General features: G+C 46.3%; 1 protein-coding gene across 4 annotated transcripts in view; it reads left to right on the plus strand.

Moving 5' to 3' along the window:
- Positions 1-19,329, plus strand: part of LOC137496881 (transient receptor potential channel pyrexia-like) — a 297,631-nt gene that overhangs the window by 211,539 nt on the left and 66,763 nt on the right. For all 4 annotated transcript variants that reach the window (XM_067140820.2, XM_068226188.1, XM_067140821.2 and 1 more), the window contains one exon: positions 1,475-1,594. In XM_067140820.2, coding sequence (XP_066996921.2) covers positions 1,559-1,594 — 36 coding nt within the window. In that variant the 5' untranslated portion in view covers positions 1,475-1,558. The remainder of the gene's footprint in view (positions 1-1,474; positions 1,595-19,329) is intronic.

Consider the following 19,329-nt stretch of genomic DNA (forward strand, 5'->3'; position numbering starts at 1 on the left):
TCGATAATTTCAAGTATTTAGGTTGTGTGTTCTCCCAGGATGGTAATATAGTAAGTGAGATTGAATCAAGGTGTAGTAAAGGTAATGCAGTGAGCTCGCAGTTGCGATCAACAGTATTCAGTAAGAAGGGAGTCAGCTCCCAGACGAAACTATGTTTACATCGGTTTGTTTTCAGACCAACTTTGCTTTACGGGAGCGAAAGCTGGTTGGACTCAGGATATCTTATTCAAAAGATAGAAGTAACAGACATGAAAGTAGCAAGAATGATTGCTGGTACACCGAGCTCGATAGCTGCAGTCGCTTAAGTGCGGCCAGTATCCAGTATTCGGGAGATAGTAGGTTCGAACCCCACTGTCGGCAGCCCTGAAAATGGTTTTCCGTGGTTTCCCATTTTCACACCAGGCAAATGCTGGGGCTGTACCTTAATTAAGGCCACGGCCACTTCCTTCCCACTCCTAGCCCTTCCCTGTCCCATCGTCGCCATAAGAACTATCTGTGTCGGTGCGACGTAAAGCAACTGGCAAAAAAAAAAAAAAAATGCTGGTACAAACAGGTGGGACAATGGCAAGAGGATACTCGGAATGAGGAGTTAAATGCTAATTTAGGAATGAACTCGATGGATGAAGCTGTACGCATAAACCAGCATCCGTGGTTTGGTCATGTGAGGCGAATGGAGGAGGATAGGTTACCTAGGAGAATAATGTACTCTGTTATGGAGCGTAAGAGAAGTAGAGGGAGACCAAAACGACGATGGTTAGACTCAGTTTCTAACGATTTAATGACAAGAGGTATATAACTAAATGAGGTCACAGCACTAGTTGCAAATAGAGGATTGTGACGACTTTTAGTAAATTCACAGAGGCTTGCAGACTGAACGCTGAAAGGCATAACAGTCTTTAATGATAATTTATGTATGTATTTAAAAATAAATAAATAAATAATCTTCATAGCCTAGCGTGAAAGTAGATTCCACGATAAAACTGGAGAGCTTCGAGTATTCGAATTTCAAATCCAGGTGCTGACAGCAGCTATCTTTAGTATATTTTCCGTTGAGTTTTCCTTTACGCAAGACAAACAGAAATGGTACCGCATTTGAAGTCCCGGGGCATCCATCCTACTCCCACGTCCAAACATAATTGAGCAGTAGAGATTCCACTAAAAGTGTCCTTTCGAAGTTCCCCACTTCTTCTCAAGTACATAGCATAAATAGCATGTCTTCGTTCTTCCCAAGCCTGCCCGCAAGTAATTATTACACATTCACACTTCAGTCCCGATCCACAACGACTCAAGTAGCGGACAGAATTTTACATACTGTACACAGGTCCCGTACCTGTAAGAGCAACAAAATTTACAGAATTATGAATTAATCCCAATGAGTTTAAAGTCCCAAAGTGTGTCTGGATATTAAGACTGACATTGGGTTTCCTATCTGAAGATTATAATACAGTATGTATATATTATTCAATTGTTCCAGGAAATCGGAAGTGGTTTGATGGTTGGCAAGCGGCTCGTACGTTGAGGTTGTGGAAGCATCTTCAGTGTTCCCGACGGCGCGAGCATGCGACAGCGGACTCCTCGGCGGCGCTGCACTCAGGTACCGACTACATGTTTTCTTGATCAAGTCTTCTTTCTGCTCTTGACACGGTGTTCTAGCTACAATTGACCTATAAACTATTTTATCTTTCATTCCAAATTCACTATCCGTTTTACGTCGCGCCGACACAGACAGGTTTTATGACGACGATAAGAAAGGATTGGGAAAGAAGCGACCGTGGCATCAGCCCCAGCTTGGAGTGAAAATTGAAAACCACGGAAAACCGTCTTTAAGGCTGACGACAGTGGGGTTCGAATCCATTCCAACATTGATAATTTAATACATCTCCAGCTTCTTATCAAGGTGGCCACGGTGCACATCCCGGACAGTGCATCCGTAATTTTTGAAATAGAAAGCCCTGTCTTTGTGATCCGAACTCCACGTTAAAGTTCTTAAGATCAACATCCGCGTAAAACTACGTGCATGCATGCATGCTTGCCTTTAACCAAGTATTTTAGAAAAGCGAGATTACACTGTGGATTGGGGGAAAAGACGGATATACATAAGATTACACACTAATTTTCGTTTTCTCTCGTCGATTTCTTTGTAACATAAAAACTAGCCTGCGAGATCGCTACTGTTCACGTGCATACGAGTGAGCGTTCTTCGATTGGTGACTTGTGATAGTGGTGCCTGTCGTTTTAAGAGGAGGAAATATTCCTCAGTTCATTTCTAAAGATATTGACCAATTGAAATCAAATTTGGTGAAAGGATAGCTTTCCTAGAGGACGCTGCATTTTGCATAGCCGAGTGGCATACCTACTAGTTTCACATCAACGTGGTGCTGGTTGAAATCCCGGCCAGTGCATGTAGGATTATTCAAACGAAAATTCACGTCCCAGTGATTCGGATTTCACGTAAAAATGGAGGTCTCGTGGTTATGATTACGATGTAAAAGTAAAAATTTGCTTGATCAATGAGCCGATTACTTAGATGATAGGCCCCATAAAACAATAATCATAATGTATTTTCACTCACCCCCTCTTCTGCCAGTTACATGATTAACTGAACCATCAGCCAGCTGAGGCATTTATCGGTTCTGTACAAAATTTCTCAATATGTATCACCTTATGGGAAAGTTGTATACCGTTTATTTAATTCATCACATGCATACATTCAATATGCCAGTCGAGTAGACAATTTAAAGATTAAAATGGTTAGCCAGATAGCCAGTAGGTAATTTGTCATACCTACCATTTCCGGGCCTATGAAGTACTGAAAAGCGAAACAGATCCCATGAACATTAATAGCAGCAGTCACTGTCGTACATCCGTTTTAGAAGGGACAAGCAATAATGTTAAAAATGATTTATGCTTCGTTTCGATGCGCAAAGTTGTACTACAATGGAATATTAACCTAATTTTCTGAGGGCACTAAGCCAGCACTTTCTGCTTGAGATACATGAATATACATCATTATCATGTCAGATTACAGTTTATACATAACTAGGAAGTGTTGTTCCGCTATGCTGCGGGTGAAGAACTCAAGAAATGTACCGTAGATAATGTCGAGCAGTCTTAGCTATAGATATTCTATTTTAGAAGCTGTTGTCCTACAATAGACTGGCAATGGTGGTTGTAATATTAAATACTGTCTGCAAACTACGTCTGTACTGAACCCATGACCTTGACCACCAAGGGTTCAGTATACCGACGAGTGTATTTCTTTTCAATGTAATGTCGCACAAACACATCGAAGGTTTTCGGCGACTGATGGTAAAGGGATTGGGAAGGTAGCGGCCACCGACCCACTATCTCCCGAATGAAAGATCAGAGCTGCGCGGCCCTAAATGCGTGGCCACTTGCTCGGTGAAAGAGAAAGTATGGAGAATACGGCAGAGTGTATTTCTAATCTGAATTCAAAATATATTTTCTCTTGTTCATGTTAAGCTTTCTGCAGTTAATTTTCCTTTGTCTTATTCCCCATAAGTATGAGAAGGGATATCAAATTTCTTGGGGTGAAATCATGCCTTATGGGCACCCATACTCTTCACATAAATGCTTTCATGTAACAGACTGAACGTTGAAGGATAACACATTCAACTGTATTGTAATTTTAAGACGGCAGCTGCGTGTTACATACATGCATAGGTACATACATACAGCACTTTATTCATGAGGAAAACTTCATAGGAGAAAAACATACATTTTCACAGTTTTGAAATAGCCGCCAAAGAAATTACTAAGCGTGGAAGAAGTTATACGTTTGTGTATAACGTTAGGAACTTTAGAGTTGTATGTTGGCTATACTGTTACTATAATCCCAGTCACTGCATCGACGAACTCTTGGACGTCATTCCTTTCCCTGATGTTGGACATTGGTGTGGTGAAGTAATTTATTATTTCTGAGTGATTTTCTGATCTATGAAAATGAAACTTAAAAAAAGTACTCAATTGAACTGAGATTTTGAAGACCTCAACAGGAGAAGTGATGATACAGCGCTAGAAGCGGGTATCTACAGATCAAAGTCGTCGAAAAAATTAAGTCCTGTATATTACTCTTACACACACTAATAATACTAAATGGCTTCTTAGACGATGACGCCGTCTCGCAGGCCGGGAGATTTGTTACGGTGAAGGAGATGCTCGGAGAAGGTGAGGGGGTTACCGGTCGTGGCCTGTACTAGGAACTGTCCCAGCATTCGCCTTACTGCAGGAGAATGGAAAACCACGGAAAATCATTCTCAAGACAGCCGACGGTTGGGGCCAGCCGTGAAGTCCAGCCCTGTCCCGTTTCCCGAATGCAGATAGAGCCATGATAGAGCCGTGGCCACCCCTCCTCTGCTCGGTTGGCCGGTCAGAGTGTAGAGCTGTTGGACCACAGACCAGCCGTGGCCAACTTAAGGGCCGAGACCCACTCTGCATCTACCGATCCATACACGCACGTGGTGTTTGGTATTAGTAGCGAGATTGTTATTTTGTGTGTATGTGTGTTAGTGTTCAAGGTGAAGAAAATAACAAACTGTTTTACATCCTGACCAAAAATATGACTTCCGATTGAGATAGCAAAATCAAATTCAGGAAACTCAATCGTAAAAGAAATTACCAGTTTTTCGCCCCAGTGCGGCATGGGATCATCAGTTGGATACCGCACCTTCCCAATACACTGGCCGGCTAGCACGCCGGTAGCGACACCACTTATTTTTCGGGGGCTCAGCTACAGCTGATTCTAATGTCATTAAAAGTATTTGAGCAATAAGCAGTATAGAGAGTGTTGAGATTGGTGGGTGGTTCAATGTTTAATGTATTTTATAACTTTTATATTTTATAGGATGCATTTTTTCCGGTGATTTGGGTAATTATGCTTTCTCCGATAATGAAAATAAGGAAGATAAAAGCAATAAATGAGATAGTTGACCCGCGTGGCAATCGACTCAATCTACATTGCCTCCGACATGCTATTATTTCTAAGAAGAAAGAGATAGCAGGGAAGAGTGGGAAGTGATACAAGGAGTATCTGCATGTTTCCATGTCAAACATGGCCAGAGTTTGTGTTAGGTATGTGGTGTTAAGGCGTAGTTTTTTTTTTTTTTTTTTGCTAGTCGCTTTACGTCGCACCGACACAGATAGGTCTTATGGCGATGATGGGACAGGAAAGGCCTAGGAATGGGAAGGAAGCGGGCGTGATCTTAATTAAGGCACAGCCCCAGCATTTGCCTGGTGTGAAAATGAGAAACCACGGAAAACCATCTTCATGGCTGCCGATAGTGGGGTTCGAACCCACTATCTCCCGGATGCGAGCTCACAGCTGCGCGCTCCTAACCGCATGGCCAACTCGCCCGGTAGGCGTAGTATTAAGGGTCAGGTAAAACCACATAGGCGGAAAGAACCTACATGTAAAACCTGACAAATTTTGATAGCATATATGTCGTTTCTGGATAGGTCCAGGTGTTTGTATTAGCAGAGAAAATATATCATGCACCAGTCATGATCCGTATTCTCGCCATTTCAATTATCAAGGGATCAAACCGCCTGGGCACTGCCGTGACTAGCGCGGGCCTTGCCGGTTGCGGAGCCATAGTCGATAGCCACTAGGGCCCGCCGCCCCACACCGCCCTTTTGGGGTCCCTCGTACCCCGTCTCCGATCCCGGAGAATTGAGGCCAAGCTCGCCAGGGCGGGGGCTTCCTGGATGGGGGTGGGACATGACGCCGGGCCTCCTTCCTCTCGGCCCGTGCCTTGGCCCGCTAAACAGGGTAACTGCGATGAGAGGTCGGATGGCCCCCGGCGCAGTTGGCGCACACCGGCGCCTATTTAAGTGGTGCGCAGGCCGTGTAGTGGAGATCACCCCCACAACGGTTGCACCTCACTAACAGCCCACACCAATCCTTACGGTGGCCCCACCTCAGGCAGCGGAAACACTGCAAGAGATGCCGAGATTCCTGTTGCGGGGGCGGCGTCTGCTTCCTGACTGGGTCGGTCTCTTCTTGGCTGGGGAGCATGCCTCGTCCTAGTGGCCCTCCTCCCGGCCTGGTGACCCTGGGGTAGCGGATGGCCCCGCTGCTGCGCCGGTTTCTCCCTCCTCCTACGCTACTGCTCTACTACTAACAATGTTTTCATTCCTCCCCTGAGGGGGGAGGCGGGCCTCTTAGACGGTGACGCCATCTCTCAGGCCGGGAGATTTGTTACGGTGAAGGAAGTGCTCGGGAGAGGTGAGCGGGTTGGCGGCCGTGGCCTATATTAAGAACTGTCCCGGCATTCGCCTTAGTGCAGGAGAATGGAAAACCACGGAAAACCATTCTCAGGACAGCCGATGGTTGGGGCTAGCCATGAGGTCCAGCCTTGTCCCGTCTCCCGAATGCACAGGCGTAGAGCCACGATAGAGTCGTGGCCACCCTTCCTCTACTCGGTTGGCCGGTCAGAGTGCAGAGCTGTTGGACCACGGCCAGCCGTGGTCACTGATTGGCCGAGACTCACTCTGCATCTACCGACTACGCTACTTTTTTACGAGGGGGGGGGGGGGGAGCCGAAGCTCGCTCCCCCCGCGTGGCAATCGACTTAATCTACTGTACATTACCTCCGACATGCTATTAATTTCTAAGTAGACAAGAGATAGCAGGGAAGAGTGGGAAAAGTACTACAGGAGTGCCTGCCTGTTTGCACGTCAGACGCTTTACCAGGCAAGGTTTGTGTTGGTCAGGTGGTGTTAAGGTGTGGTATTAAGGGTCAGGGGAAAACCACATAGGCAGAAAAGATAAAGAGCCTACATGTAAAACCTGAAATCTTTTGAAAGCACATGCAAGGATGTGGGCTGGAAAAGTCCAGAGGTTGTGTTACTCGTAGTTAGGAATATGTGTCATGCACTCATAACCATTTTCCTTGCGTTTGTCAATTATTGCGGGAATCAGTCCTTCCTGTCACTGCCGGGTGCGGCTCGGGTCCACTAGCGTCTGGGCATCGGGCCATAGGTTGGTCCCTTGGTGCAGCAGCCAGCGGTCCCTGGTGCCAAGTCTCCTTGGAGAAGGAAAATAGAGCCAGGCCTCACTTAGTCTAAAGGGCTTCTTCTTTTTCGCCTGATGACTTCCTGTTCTTGCGCTGTTGGTGGCACACACTTGTCACTTCAACCTGTAACTAGACCGTATACATTTATGTACCGGTACACTTATACACATTTCTTTTTTTGCTAGGGGCTTTACGTCGCAACGACACAGATAGGTCTTATGGCGACGATGGGATAGGAAAGGCCTAGGAGTTGGAAGGAAGCGGCCGTGGCCTTAATTAAGGTACAGCCCCAGCATTTGCCTGGTGTGAAAATGGGAAACCACGGAAAACCATCTTCAGAGCTGCCGATAGTGGGATTCGAACCTACTATCTCCCGGATGCAAGCTCACAGTCGCGCGCCTCTACGCGCACGGCCAACTCGCCCGGTATATACACATTTTAATCTCAATAGAGTGCTGGCTACTCTTCCGCTCTCGTGTACTGTAAAAGAGTGTAAAACAATGCAAACAATAACTGGAAAGTTATACTGAGTAACAATGGAGCTAAAGAAGTAATTGCATAATAGCATGGTTAGTTTCTTCTAGAGGTGGGCTTTCTGTGCACTCCCTTGTCACTGGCGGGGGGCGGAGTTCGATTGAGTCGTCTCGTGTCATATGGCTGTGTTGCCTTCGTCATTTGAATTTCTTCTCCCAATCCTTCCTCGCTTGCTTCCCTGTGATGGTTAGAGCTGTAACATAGTAGACATAATAGGCATATATATATAAGTGTTTGCAGTGTGGGATGTGTGCGAAATGTTGAGTGGGTGTCAGCTTATGAGGGGGGGGGGGGTGTATTGGGACCTCCGGCCACTTAACCCTGTGGCTGAACAGAATGTGTTTCTGAGTGGGGTATTAAGTGTACATACTGACGTCGTAACGTCCTATTCCACTGACTAGTGGGTTGATATTATTATCCCATGACTTCGTGTACATTCGGAGTGTTCGTTCACGTACGTGATGCCTTATCTATCTGACTTTCGCAATTTCGCGTAGGTGGCGTATTGGTGTGTAATATGAGAATCTAGCCGCTGCTCGAATGCCTTTATTTTTATTATTTCCAGCTTATTCAGGTTAGTCATAGCAGTGTGGCCCCATGCGGGCGCTGCGTACGTGATTATTGGCCTAATTAAGGCCTTGTACATGTTGGTTGCTACTCTCGCGTTAATACTGGATGTTTTATTCAGTATAGGATAGAGCTGTATTAGTCGTATGTGTGTTTTTCGCTGGATGGTTTAATGTGATGTAGCATGGTTAGCTTCCTGCCTAGGACTACTCCTAGGTACTTGGCTTTGTCGTGCCATGCTATATCTTGATTAAATAGCTTGAGCGGTTTGCTATTGGCTGGCCTGTGTGTGCGTCTGTTCTTTCTAGTGAACAACACAGCTTGGCATTTGTCAACATTGACCTAGATACGCCATTTAGTTAGCCAGGGCTCGAGAGTTCGCAGTGCTACTTGTAGCCTCTTTCGGGTGCACGCTAGGTGAGGGCGTTGTACTGCGATGGCAGTGCCGTCAGCGTAGAGGTGCGTGGTAGTGAGTTCCGCTGTTGGAATGTAGTTTGTAAATAGGACGAGCGGGAGTGGGCCTATTAGTGACCCTTGGGCTACGCCCGACCTAATCGTTCGCTTGCTTGACAATGTGTTGTGAACATCCACTGGGAACTCTCGGCCTTCCAGGTATGGTTTAATTAATCTTATGTACCCTGGGTGGCAGGAACAGACGTGGACTCTGACCAAAACTTGTTGGTCATGAAATGCCATCTGAAGCTGAAGAAATTGAAGAAAGGAAAGAATGCAAAAATATGGGATCTAGACAAGTTGAAAGAAACGAGTGCGGGGGATTGTTTCAAGGAACATGTTGCAAAAGGACTAAATGAAAAGGCTGAAGGAAACACAATAGAGGAAGAATGAAGTCAGCAGGGCTGCTGAAGAAATGTTAGGAGGGAAGAAAAGATCAACTAAGAATCAGTGGATAACTCAGGAGATACTAGACCTGATTGAAAAACGACGAAAATACAAGAATACCAGAAATGAAGAGGGCAGAAAAGAATACAGACGATTAAAGAATGAAGTAGATAGAAAGTGCAAGGTAGCTAAGGAAGACTGGCTGAAGGAGAAGTGCAAGAATGTCGAAGGTTGTATGGTCCTAGGAAAGGTAGATGCTGCATACAGGAAAATCAAGGAAACCTTTGGAGAAAGAAAATCTAGGTGTATGAATATTAAAATCTCAGACGGAAAGCCACTTCTAGCGAAAGAAAACAAAGCAGAAAGATAGCAGGAACATATCCAACAGTTGTATCAAGGTGAAGATCTAGATAATTTGATTCTGGAACAAGAAGAGGCTGTTGATGCTGATGAAATGGGGGACCCAATTTTGAGGCCAGAGTTTGACAGAGCTGTGAGCGACCTAAATAGGAACAAGGCACCTGTAATGGATGACATTCCCCCTGAATTACTGACTGCCTTATGAGAAACCAGCATGACAAAGTTATTCCGTTTAATGTGTAAGATGTATGAGACAGGAGAAGTCCCATCCGATTTTCGGCATAATGTCGTTATACCTATTCCCATGAAAGCCGGTGCTGACAGGTGTGAAAACTATCGCAACCATTAGTTTAGTATCTCATGCCTGCAAAATTTTAACACGTATTGTTTACAGAAGAATGGAAAAATAAGTTGAAGCTGAGTTGGGAGAAGATCAATTTGGCTTCAGAAGAAATGTAGGAATACGTGAAGCAATCCTGACTTTACGTCTGATCTTAGACGATCGAATCAAGAACGACAAGCGTACGTACATGGCATTCGTAGATCTAGAAAAGGCATTCGATAATGTTGATTGGACAAAGCTATTTAAGATTCCGAAGGTGATTGGGATCAGATACCGAGAACGAAGAATAATCTACAATCTGTATAAAAATCAGTCTGCAGTGATAAGAATCGAGGGCTTTGAAAAAGAAGCAGCAATCCAGGAAGGAGTGAGGCAAGGATGCATTTTGTCCCCCTCCTTTTCAATGTTTACATAGAACAGGCAGTAAAGGAAATCAAAGAGGAATTTGGAAAGGGAATCACAATCCAAGGAGAGGAAATCAAAACTTTGAGATTTGCCGATTATATTGTTACTTTATCTGAGACTGCAGAAGATCTCGAAAAGCTGCTGAATGATATGGACGAAGTCTTGGGTAAGGAGTACAAGATGAAAATAAATAAGTCCAAAACAAAGTAATGGAGTGCAGTGGAAAGAAGGCAGGTGATGCAGGAAATATTAGATATGAAGTCTTAAAGGAAGTAGATGAATATTGTTACTTGGGTAATAAAATAACTAATGATGGCAGAAGTAAGGAGGACATAAAATGCAGATTAGCACAAGCAAGGAAGAGCTTTCTTAAGAAAAGAAATTTGCTCACTTCAAACATTGATATAGGAATTAGAAGGATGTTTTTGAAGACTTTCGTGCAGAGCGTGGCGTTGAATGGAAGTGAAACATGGACGATAACTAGCTCAGAAAGAAAGAGAATAGAAGCTTTTGAAATGTGGTGTTACAAAAGAATGCTGAAGGTGAGATGGATAGATCGATTCACAAATGAACAGGTACTGAATCGAATTGGCGAGAGGAGATCGATTTGGCTAAATTTAACGAGAAGAAGAAACAGAATGATAGGACACATCTTATGACACCCAGGACTTGTTCAGTTGGTATTTGAAGGAAGTGTAGGTGGTAAGAACGGTAGGGATAGACCAAGGTATGAATATGACAAGCAGATTAAAGCATACGTGGGATGCAGTAGTTACGTAGAAATGAAACGGTTAGCACAGTATAGGGTGGTATGGAGAGCTGCATCAAACCAGTCTATGGACTGATGACTCAAACACACCCTGGGTGGAATTCGTGGTCTATTAATTTCGCTAATAGGCCTACGTGCCACACTTCATCAAATGCCTTCTGGATATCAAGGAATACCGTGCCTGTTTCCCTCCGCTTGTTTAGTCCAATGGTCGCTTGTTCGATGAACCGGGTAAGCAGTTGGGGGCGTAGTGGCCATTTCTAATACCGAATTGTTCGTTTCGAATTATTCCTTTTTCCTTGATATGTGCTACTAGCCATTTCAGCAGTATTTTCTCGAATACTTTGCTGAGGGCGTCCAGGAGGCTGATGGTTCTGTAGTTATTTGGGTCAGATTTGTTCTTGCCTGGTTTCCCAAACACAAGGATTCTCGCCTTTTTCCACTGCTCTGGATAATACTGCAAATGGGAACATTGCATTATATATCATGGTGAGTAGTGTGAGGGCTCTTTGAGTTAGTTTCTTGAGTATTATGTTTTGGATCTCGTCTGGGCCGGCTGCTTTCTTCTGGTTATGGTGATCTATTATCCACTTAATTTCGTGTGTATTAGTCTTCTTAACCTCAGGCTTAGGTGCGTTTGCAAGAAATTCCGCTACTTAGCCCCTATTCGTCTAATGAAAGCGGGAACGGACTCTTCCTCGTTGGATGTAAAAGCCGCTTCCAGTCAGTCTGCTATAACCTCAGCTTTATCTCGATTATCGTATAATGGTCCATTTGGTCCCTTGATTGTTGGGATCACGTGTGGTTCTCGCGTGAAATATCTCGCTAAGTTCCGAACCGGTTTGGTGTTTGTATCAAACGTACTCAGTTTGTTGTTCCAGACCCGCGACCTATGTTCCAGTAGTTGGGTGGGCCGGTATCTCGATTGTTGTTATGTTTACGCTTGTGTACCGGGATATTTGCTGTTGTGGCTGCCTGGATCGCGTCTACCAATGTTTTGACTGCTTCGTCAATTTGGGCTGGGAATTCTATTAGTATGCCCTATGTCGCCTGTAGAAGTGAATCCAGTTTTCTTTCGAATTTACCCCATTTGGCTGCTTTATAGTTGAGCCGGTGCTTTGGGTTATTCTCATATTTCTCTGGGTTCGCATTCAGCGTAAATAGCACTGGTTGGTGCCTCGACCCTTGGCCGTTTATTACTGTTATGCTATTCCCTTGAGGAATATGTCGCAGTAGGGCTATGTCTAATATGGCAGACCTGTTCGTTTGGCGCTAGGAACGTGGGCTCGCTGGGGGCTGTTACCACATAGCCCTGGGATAACATGTGGTTGTACAGCCTTGTGCCTGCTGAGTTAGGTCTCAGGCAGTCCCAGATGGCGTGTTTCGAATTTAGGTCTCTTCCTTGTATCGTGTTTCGATTTAGCCTCAGTATTGATTCTGTGTTTTGTGTGTTTAGGCTTTTCGGTCTGGCGTATGCCGATATGACATTAATGAGTGTTCCTCGCACTGGCATGGCAATTCCGCATGCCTCCAGTTCGACCAGCTCTGGTAAGTCCAGCTCCATACGTTTGATGTATTTCCTTGCCAGAACTGCCACCCCTCCAACTTCATTAGCCTTGTCGCTTCTGTGTATTTTGTAGCCTCTCATGGTGAACTTCTTCCCCGGGGGAGGAAGGTTTCTGTTAGGAGTGCTACACGTATGGTGTTTGCGGCTAGGAAGGCATCAAGTTCGTATTTTCTGGACCTGACCCATTGGCATTTCCATATTAATACTCTAAGCCCCTGCGTATTATTATTATTATTATTATTATTATTATTATTATTATTATTATTATTATTATTATTATTATTATTATTATCGTTGTGTTGTTCAGGCATCTTGGGTTAGGAGGTCGGAGATCCTATTAGCCAGGGCAATGACAGGGTGTTGGCTGCTGTACCTGTTTTTGTGTGTCAGTTGTGGGTGGTGAGATGGGTGAGGCATGTGTGGTGCAGGGGCGGGCGTTGGGGGCGGTGTCGCGGATGCCGGTTCACTAGAGGCAGGTTTCCAGCGGGGGTGGAGCTGGCCTGAGGCGGGCCCTGGGGCAGCTTGCGTAGGCTTTTCCTGCCTTTTGATTGTTGTTGTAAGGGGTTGGGCCTACTTATTTCTGTTTCTCCTGGAGGTCTTACCTTGGACGGTGGTGGTGGTGGTGGGGGGCTAAGGGCCCGGGGTTGGGTTTACTCCCCGTCCGTGTGGGTTGCAAATTTATTTTGCCTCCACCTGATGGGCCTGGTTTGCCTGATGGTCCTAGTTTTTGGCCCCTTTTTTCTGAAGGGCCTGCGGGACCTGAAGGGTCCTTTTTGCCTGAGGGGGCTGGTTTCATTTTGCCTGAGCTGCCTGTGCCTGAGGGGCCAGCGTTTGCTTTAAGGTCGCCACGCTTGTCACCCTTTTGCCCTTTGCCGTGACATGCGGCTTCGAATTCCCTGCGGCTGGGACATTCCTTAAAATTAGCAGCGTGTCCCGCCCCCACCCCCGCAGTTAGCGCATTTAGAGTACGCGGGGACGCTGTCGTGGGGGCAGTCGCGAGACAAGTGGGATGCGGCGCTTCTACGGCATCTGGGATGCAGTCGGCAGGCCGCCCCTGTATGCCCGTGCCTCTGGCACACTCCATATTGGGGGCCAGTGGCTGGGGGGCGGTAGGGCTCGACTGACACCAGCATTTTCGAGAGCATGCGCATTTTCCTCAGATTGTCCGCTCCTGGGGCGTCCGCCACGGCAACTAGGAATAGGTGGCCTTTGGCTGGCCTATTCCCTGTTCGCATTTGCGCCACGTAAAATGCGGGGATAACCTACGCTTGCACCGCCAGCTGGATTTCCTCTGCATTACGTCCGTTTATGGGCGTCCTCACCTCGAATCACTTCATTGTGCTGTTGGGCAATATTCTTACAAATTTAATATTTAGCCCTCTAAGCACGCCGATGGCGATTTCGTAGCTCTCGAAGCCTGTCATGTGCACCCGGATGGCTTCATGTGCGTCTACTCTCGGCCTGGAGAAGTAATAATTTCTCTGTTCATGAGACAGCTTTTTGAGGAGCTCCATTTCTAGTGTTTTGGTGTCTTTGGTGTAGATCGTAAGAGCAGGGGTGGGGGGTGGACCCCATACGGGTGTTTTGTTTTGCTGGTTGTGGTGGCTGAGGTAGTGTCTGCTTCGTCTGCCTCGTGTTTACTGTGTTCTGTGTTCTGTGTTTTTGTTGGCGGTGGCTGAATTGCGTTCATACTTGTGTCGTGGAGCTATCGGCTCGGATACTGGGCTTAAGAGCCCCGCCTTTCTGGGCCTTGCGGCTCAGGGGCTTGGGGTCTTTTCCTTTCCCCTTCCCCCTTTGGCCTCCCCGAAGCCATCACCCTGGTTTCCCAGGTGGGTGGCTGGGCCCACGGGTTCGGTCACTCCGTGCTCACGTAGTTCCTCTCCCTCAGAGCTTTCATAGTCGGCCTCCCGGGATGTACCTGACAGATCTATCACCAGTTGAGCTTCGTCCGAGTCTAAGTCCGAGTTGCTCGCTCGGGGGGGGGGGGGAGCTTTAGTTGGCGCCATCCGCCGAGTCCGTCTCTTTTTTCCCTCTTTCCTTCCCCGGTGCACCGCCTCTTCGCTCTGGTTGATGCAACTAGGTTCCGCTTTCCCGGCGTCCGACTGCCTGACCACTGGGTTGGGTATGAGGGTGTGATTGTTGTTGGTGGGAGAGGTAGACTCCTGTTTGTGTTTCTCCTCAGTCACTGGCTCAGTGGAGTCATGTGACTGTTCCTTCCCATGAGAGAGTTCCGGCGCTTCGGGGCTTAGTCCCGGTTCCCGTTCGCCCTCACATAACGTCAAGCTTTCCGGTTCGCTTTCCCAGTGCGGCTTACTCCTGTTTCGGAGCTCAACCGGAGAGTTGGCCGGCCTTGTCGCTGCGCTGGTATGTGCTACCCAGTGGTTATTGACGGGGTGGTTATAGGAGTGGTTGTTGTTGCGGTAGTGGTGGTTGTGATTCCGTCTGTTACTCACGGAGGACGCACGACGATGAGTCACCACCAGTCCCCGCTCGGCCGGATCATTGATCGGAACGAGGGCAGGTAGTGAGTGACACGTTATACGCTCTTGTTGCCTGTGTGCTTTGGGACATCTCCAATATGTTATACAGAGTGTTAGGGGTATACGTGCAGATATTAAGCTAGTCGGCAAAGAAAAATACATCTCACAATATATGCTATGTACTTTTTACCTTGTCCTATTAGTTTGCCCATAACTGAGCCAAATATTTCAGGACCTAATGTGTTTTGAACGGTCGTAGCAGGATACGCCGGTTACGTCATTCTGTCCACGCGTAGTGGAAGTACAGTACCGTAGCAGAGTATAGGGCTTGTTGAACCTGTTTCTTATCGCAGGCCAACACATGTTGTTGTGCACTTCCCCTAAAGGCTTGGCAAGTAGGAGAGGTTGACTCACGTGCCTGGCCACTTGCCATACTCGAAAACCGGTCTAGGGTAGTCTGTGTGAAAAGTACACAGAATTCTTACAGTGACGTCGAAGATCCGTACCAGCACATGCATGCGAATCAAGTGTTGTGTAGTTGTGTGTGATTTATAAGACGTCATTGGCATTACTCAGTGATCCAAGCTGACAAAATTAAAGGAAATAGTTAATAAGTAATGAAAAATGGGCGCAACATTTCTGTGTTGTTATTGCGACACTCTACGATGAACTTCTGACAATAGACAATGCGAGTTGTCTATGCTCATTCATAAACTTTTCAGGTCAATTAAAGGACGGTGGACACTGAAAGAAAAGGCTATAAGTATGCAGTGAAATTGTTATTAATGAGACAAATTTCAAAAACCGTAGTTTCATCCATCGTGAACATTGCTCGAAGGAAAAAGAGCTACTGTGGAATTGCCGCCGGGCATTTGTAATAGAAGGCTTATTCTTACTTTTCCTAATATGTTTACCCTCCAGGGTTGGTTTTCGCTGGGACTCAGCAAGGGATCCCACCTCTACCGCCTCAAGGGCAGTGTCCTGGAGCGTGAGATATTGGGTCGGGGATACAACTGGGGAGATGACCAGTACCTCGACCAAGCGGCCCCACCTGCTAGGATGAACAGGGGCCTTGCGGGGGGATGGGAAGGGATAGAAAAGGAAGAGGGAAGGAAGCGGCCGTGGCCTTAAGCTAGGTACCATTGCGGCATTTGTCTGGAGAAGTGGAAAACTACGGGAAACCACTTTCAGGATGGCTGAGGTGCGAATCGAACCACCTCTACTCATTTGACCTCCCGAGGCATAATGGGCCCCGTTCCAACTTTCGTACCACTTTTCAAATTTCGTGTCAGAGCTCGAAATCGAAGTCGGGCCTTCGGGGGGTGGCAGCTAATCACACTAACCACTATACCACAGAGGCGGACAGAAGGCTTATTACTGGACAGTAAGTGCCGATAGGTAAAGTGATGACTGTAATGGACCCGCTTAATTAGAACTTCCGTAATCATAATAATATTACTACTACTACTACTAATAATAATAATAATAATAATAATGTCTTTACGTTCCACTAACTAATTTTCACGGTTTTCGGAGACGCTGAAATGCCAGAATTTTTTACCGCAGTGTTTTTTAATGCAAGTAAATCTACAGATACGAGACTGGCTTATTTGAGCACCTTCAAATACCACCGAACTGAGCCGCCATCGAACCTGCCAAGGTGGGATCAGAAGGCCAGCGCTCTATCGTCCGAGCTACTCAGTCCGGCATTAGAGGTTAGAATAAGTTGGTCGTGTGGTTAGGGGCGCGCAGCTGTGAGCTTGCATTTTGGTGATAGTGGATTCGAACTCCGCTGTCGGCAGCCGGGAAGATGGTTTTCCGTAATTTCCCATTTTCACATCAGGGAAATACTGGGACTGTACCTTTATTAAGGCCTCGAACGCTTCCTTCCCACTTGTGTCCCTTTTCTCTCCCATCGTCGCCGTAAGACCTACTTGTGTCGGTGCGATGTAAAACAATTTGTAAGTACACGTTTCGGTAATTCCGGAGACACGTCCGCTATTATAAGATTAATAATAATTCGGACTTGTTAAAAGTTCACTATTTTCTTTAGTGTTTTCTGACAGATTACCAGCTACGAAGTTTGAGTGGGGCGTTTAACTTTTATTTTCGTAATAGTTAGTAATAATGGACTAACACAGTTTTTATTATAATATTGGTAGGTGGCTTTACGACGAATGCAAGCTGACAGCCGCGCGCTCCTAATCACACGGCCAACTCGCTCAGTAATAATAATAATAATAATTATAAATGTTTACGTGCCAATGGAGACGCGCGGTTTCGGAATTTTTCCCACGGGTATTCTTTAACGTGCCTGTAATTCTACCGATCAGAAGCGGACGTATTTGAGCACCTTCAAATACCAGCGGACTGAGCCAGGATCGAGCCTGCTAAGTTCATGAAACCAGAGCTTGAACCGTCTGAGCCACTTAGCCTGGCAACGTTTATTTTCATACGTTTAATAGGCACTGCAAAAGCAGAATGCTTTAATTTACCATTAAACAAGTTCGTTTCGTTTGGAAGCACGAAAAGGAGGTACGTTTAATTTATTTATTTTTATAACATGTCCCTTATTGATATGAAGCAAAACGTTCGATGTGCTTTGACAATTCAATTCTGATACTACTCACTTGGAAATCCTATCCCACGCATTCTTTCGTTGACGTAAGAAACTTTATTTACGTACACGTCAACACGGGGTGTTTCTGCATACGGCGAGTTGGTCTCCCAAGAATCCATGGTATTGAAATCACATTGTGGGAGAATATTTCACGTAAGCAGTTTGACAAATTCACTAGACCTGTCACGTGCCGGTTCGGTCGTGTGCTGTTCCTAGCGACGGGGATGTGGTGGAACGGGTTCCCGCCCCTACATGAAACCACCGGACTAGAGGTATGAGCTGTCTGTCTGACCTTGACCTGAATAACAGCCCGTCAGAGAGGCGAATTATCGTCCGTACTAGTACGCGAGTTACTTCGTAGTAGTACGAGGGCTATTTTTTTTCAAGGTCCGATCGGTCGCGACAGTCAAACGCCCGCGAATATATGATGAACCGTTGCGCAGATGTGTTGCGCAACGTCGTAGTATTTGAATAATGCCAGTGTATGAATACCACGAATACCATGATATGCTGCTAGTGTATCGTGTGGCAGAACAGAACACGGGTCGCCCTCCATGAATCTATCGGAAAAGGCTCCCCAACAGACGGGTGCCGAATCCAGCAACGATACTTGCTGTACTGCAGCGTATTCGCGATGCAGGTTGTGTTACATCACGCTTTCAGAAGCGATGGCCTAAACGGCCACGTGTAATTCTAGACGCGGAAGAAGACTTCCTGACAATGGAAATGAAATGGCGTATGGATATTGGTGCCGGGAGATCCCAGGACGGGTTCGGCTCGCTAGGTGCATGTCTTTTGGTTTGACTCCCGTAGGCGACCTGCGCATCTTGATGATAATCAAATGAGGATGAAGACAACACATACACCCAGCCCCATGCCAGGGAAAATAACCATGATGGTTCAAATACCGGCCCTGCCAGGAATCGAACCCGGGACCTCTGTAACCAAAGGCCAGCACGCTAACCGTTTTGCCATGGAGCCGGGCATCCTAACAATAGTAAACGATGATCCCGGGCGCCGTACGCGTAGTATAACACGTGCAGTTGGTGTACCAACTTGGACCATACGTAGGACACTGCATGAAGAACGAGTGCATCCTGACCATATTCAACGGGTGCAGTGTCTTTGACAGCTGATTACCATTTTCTTACGAGTTGATGTACGTCGCCACGACACAGATAGATCTTACGGCGACGACGGGACAGGAAAGGGCTAGGATCGTGAAGAAGCAACCGTGGCCTTAATTAAGGAACAGCACCAGCATTTGCCTGGTGTGAACATGGCAAACCACGGAAAACCGTCTTTAGGGCTGCCGACAGAGGAGTTCGAACCCACTATATCCCATTCATGGGCTGTGGAACATCCCCATTCAGTAGGAGAAGGCAATTTCCAGCACCGGTTATGAATTAATACCTGGATGGATGTAGTAGGAAGTCGGTTACGTGGACTAATCATCTTTTTATTAATGTTACCTTGCTCCTGTAGATACAGTACGTTACTTGAGCTTTCAGAGGACGTGTCGCTTCGACTACGCAGAACCACGTGGATTTTACACGATGGTGCAGACATTTCCTCAACGGTGGACAGGACGATGTGGAACTATTAATTGGCCAGCCAGATCTCCAGACCTTATTCCAATGGACTTTAATGTCTGTGGGAACATGAAACACAAAGTATATCGAACTGAAGTAACCACTTCGGACGACTTACGTGAACGTATTGTTTAAGCAGCAGAGGATATTCTGAACAACCCTGGTGAAATTAAATGAAATGAAATGTCGTATGGCTTTTAGTGCCGGGATATCCCAGG

Source organism: Anabrus simplex, chromosome 2, assembly GCF_040414725.1.
Source record: "Anabrus simplex isolate iqAnaSimp1 chromosome 2, ASM4041472v1, whole genome shotgun sequence".
NCBI classification, from domain to species: Eukaryota; Metazoa; Arthropoda; class Insecta; order Orthoptera; family Tettigoniidae; genus Anabrus; species Anabrus simplex.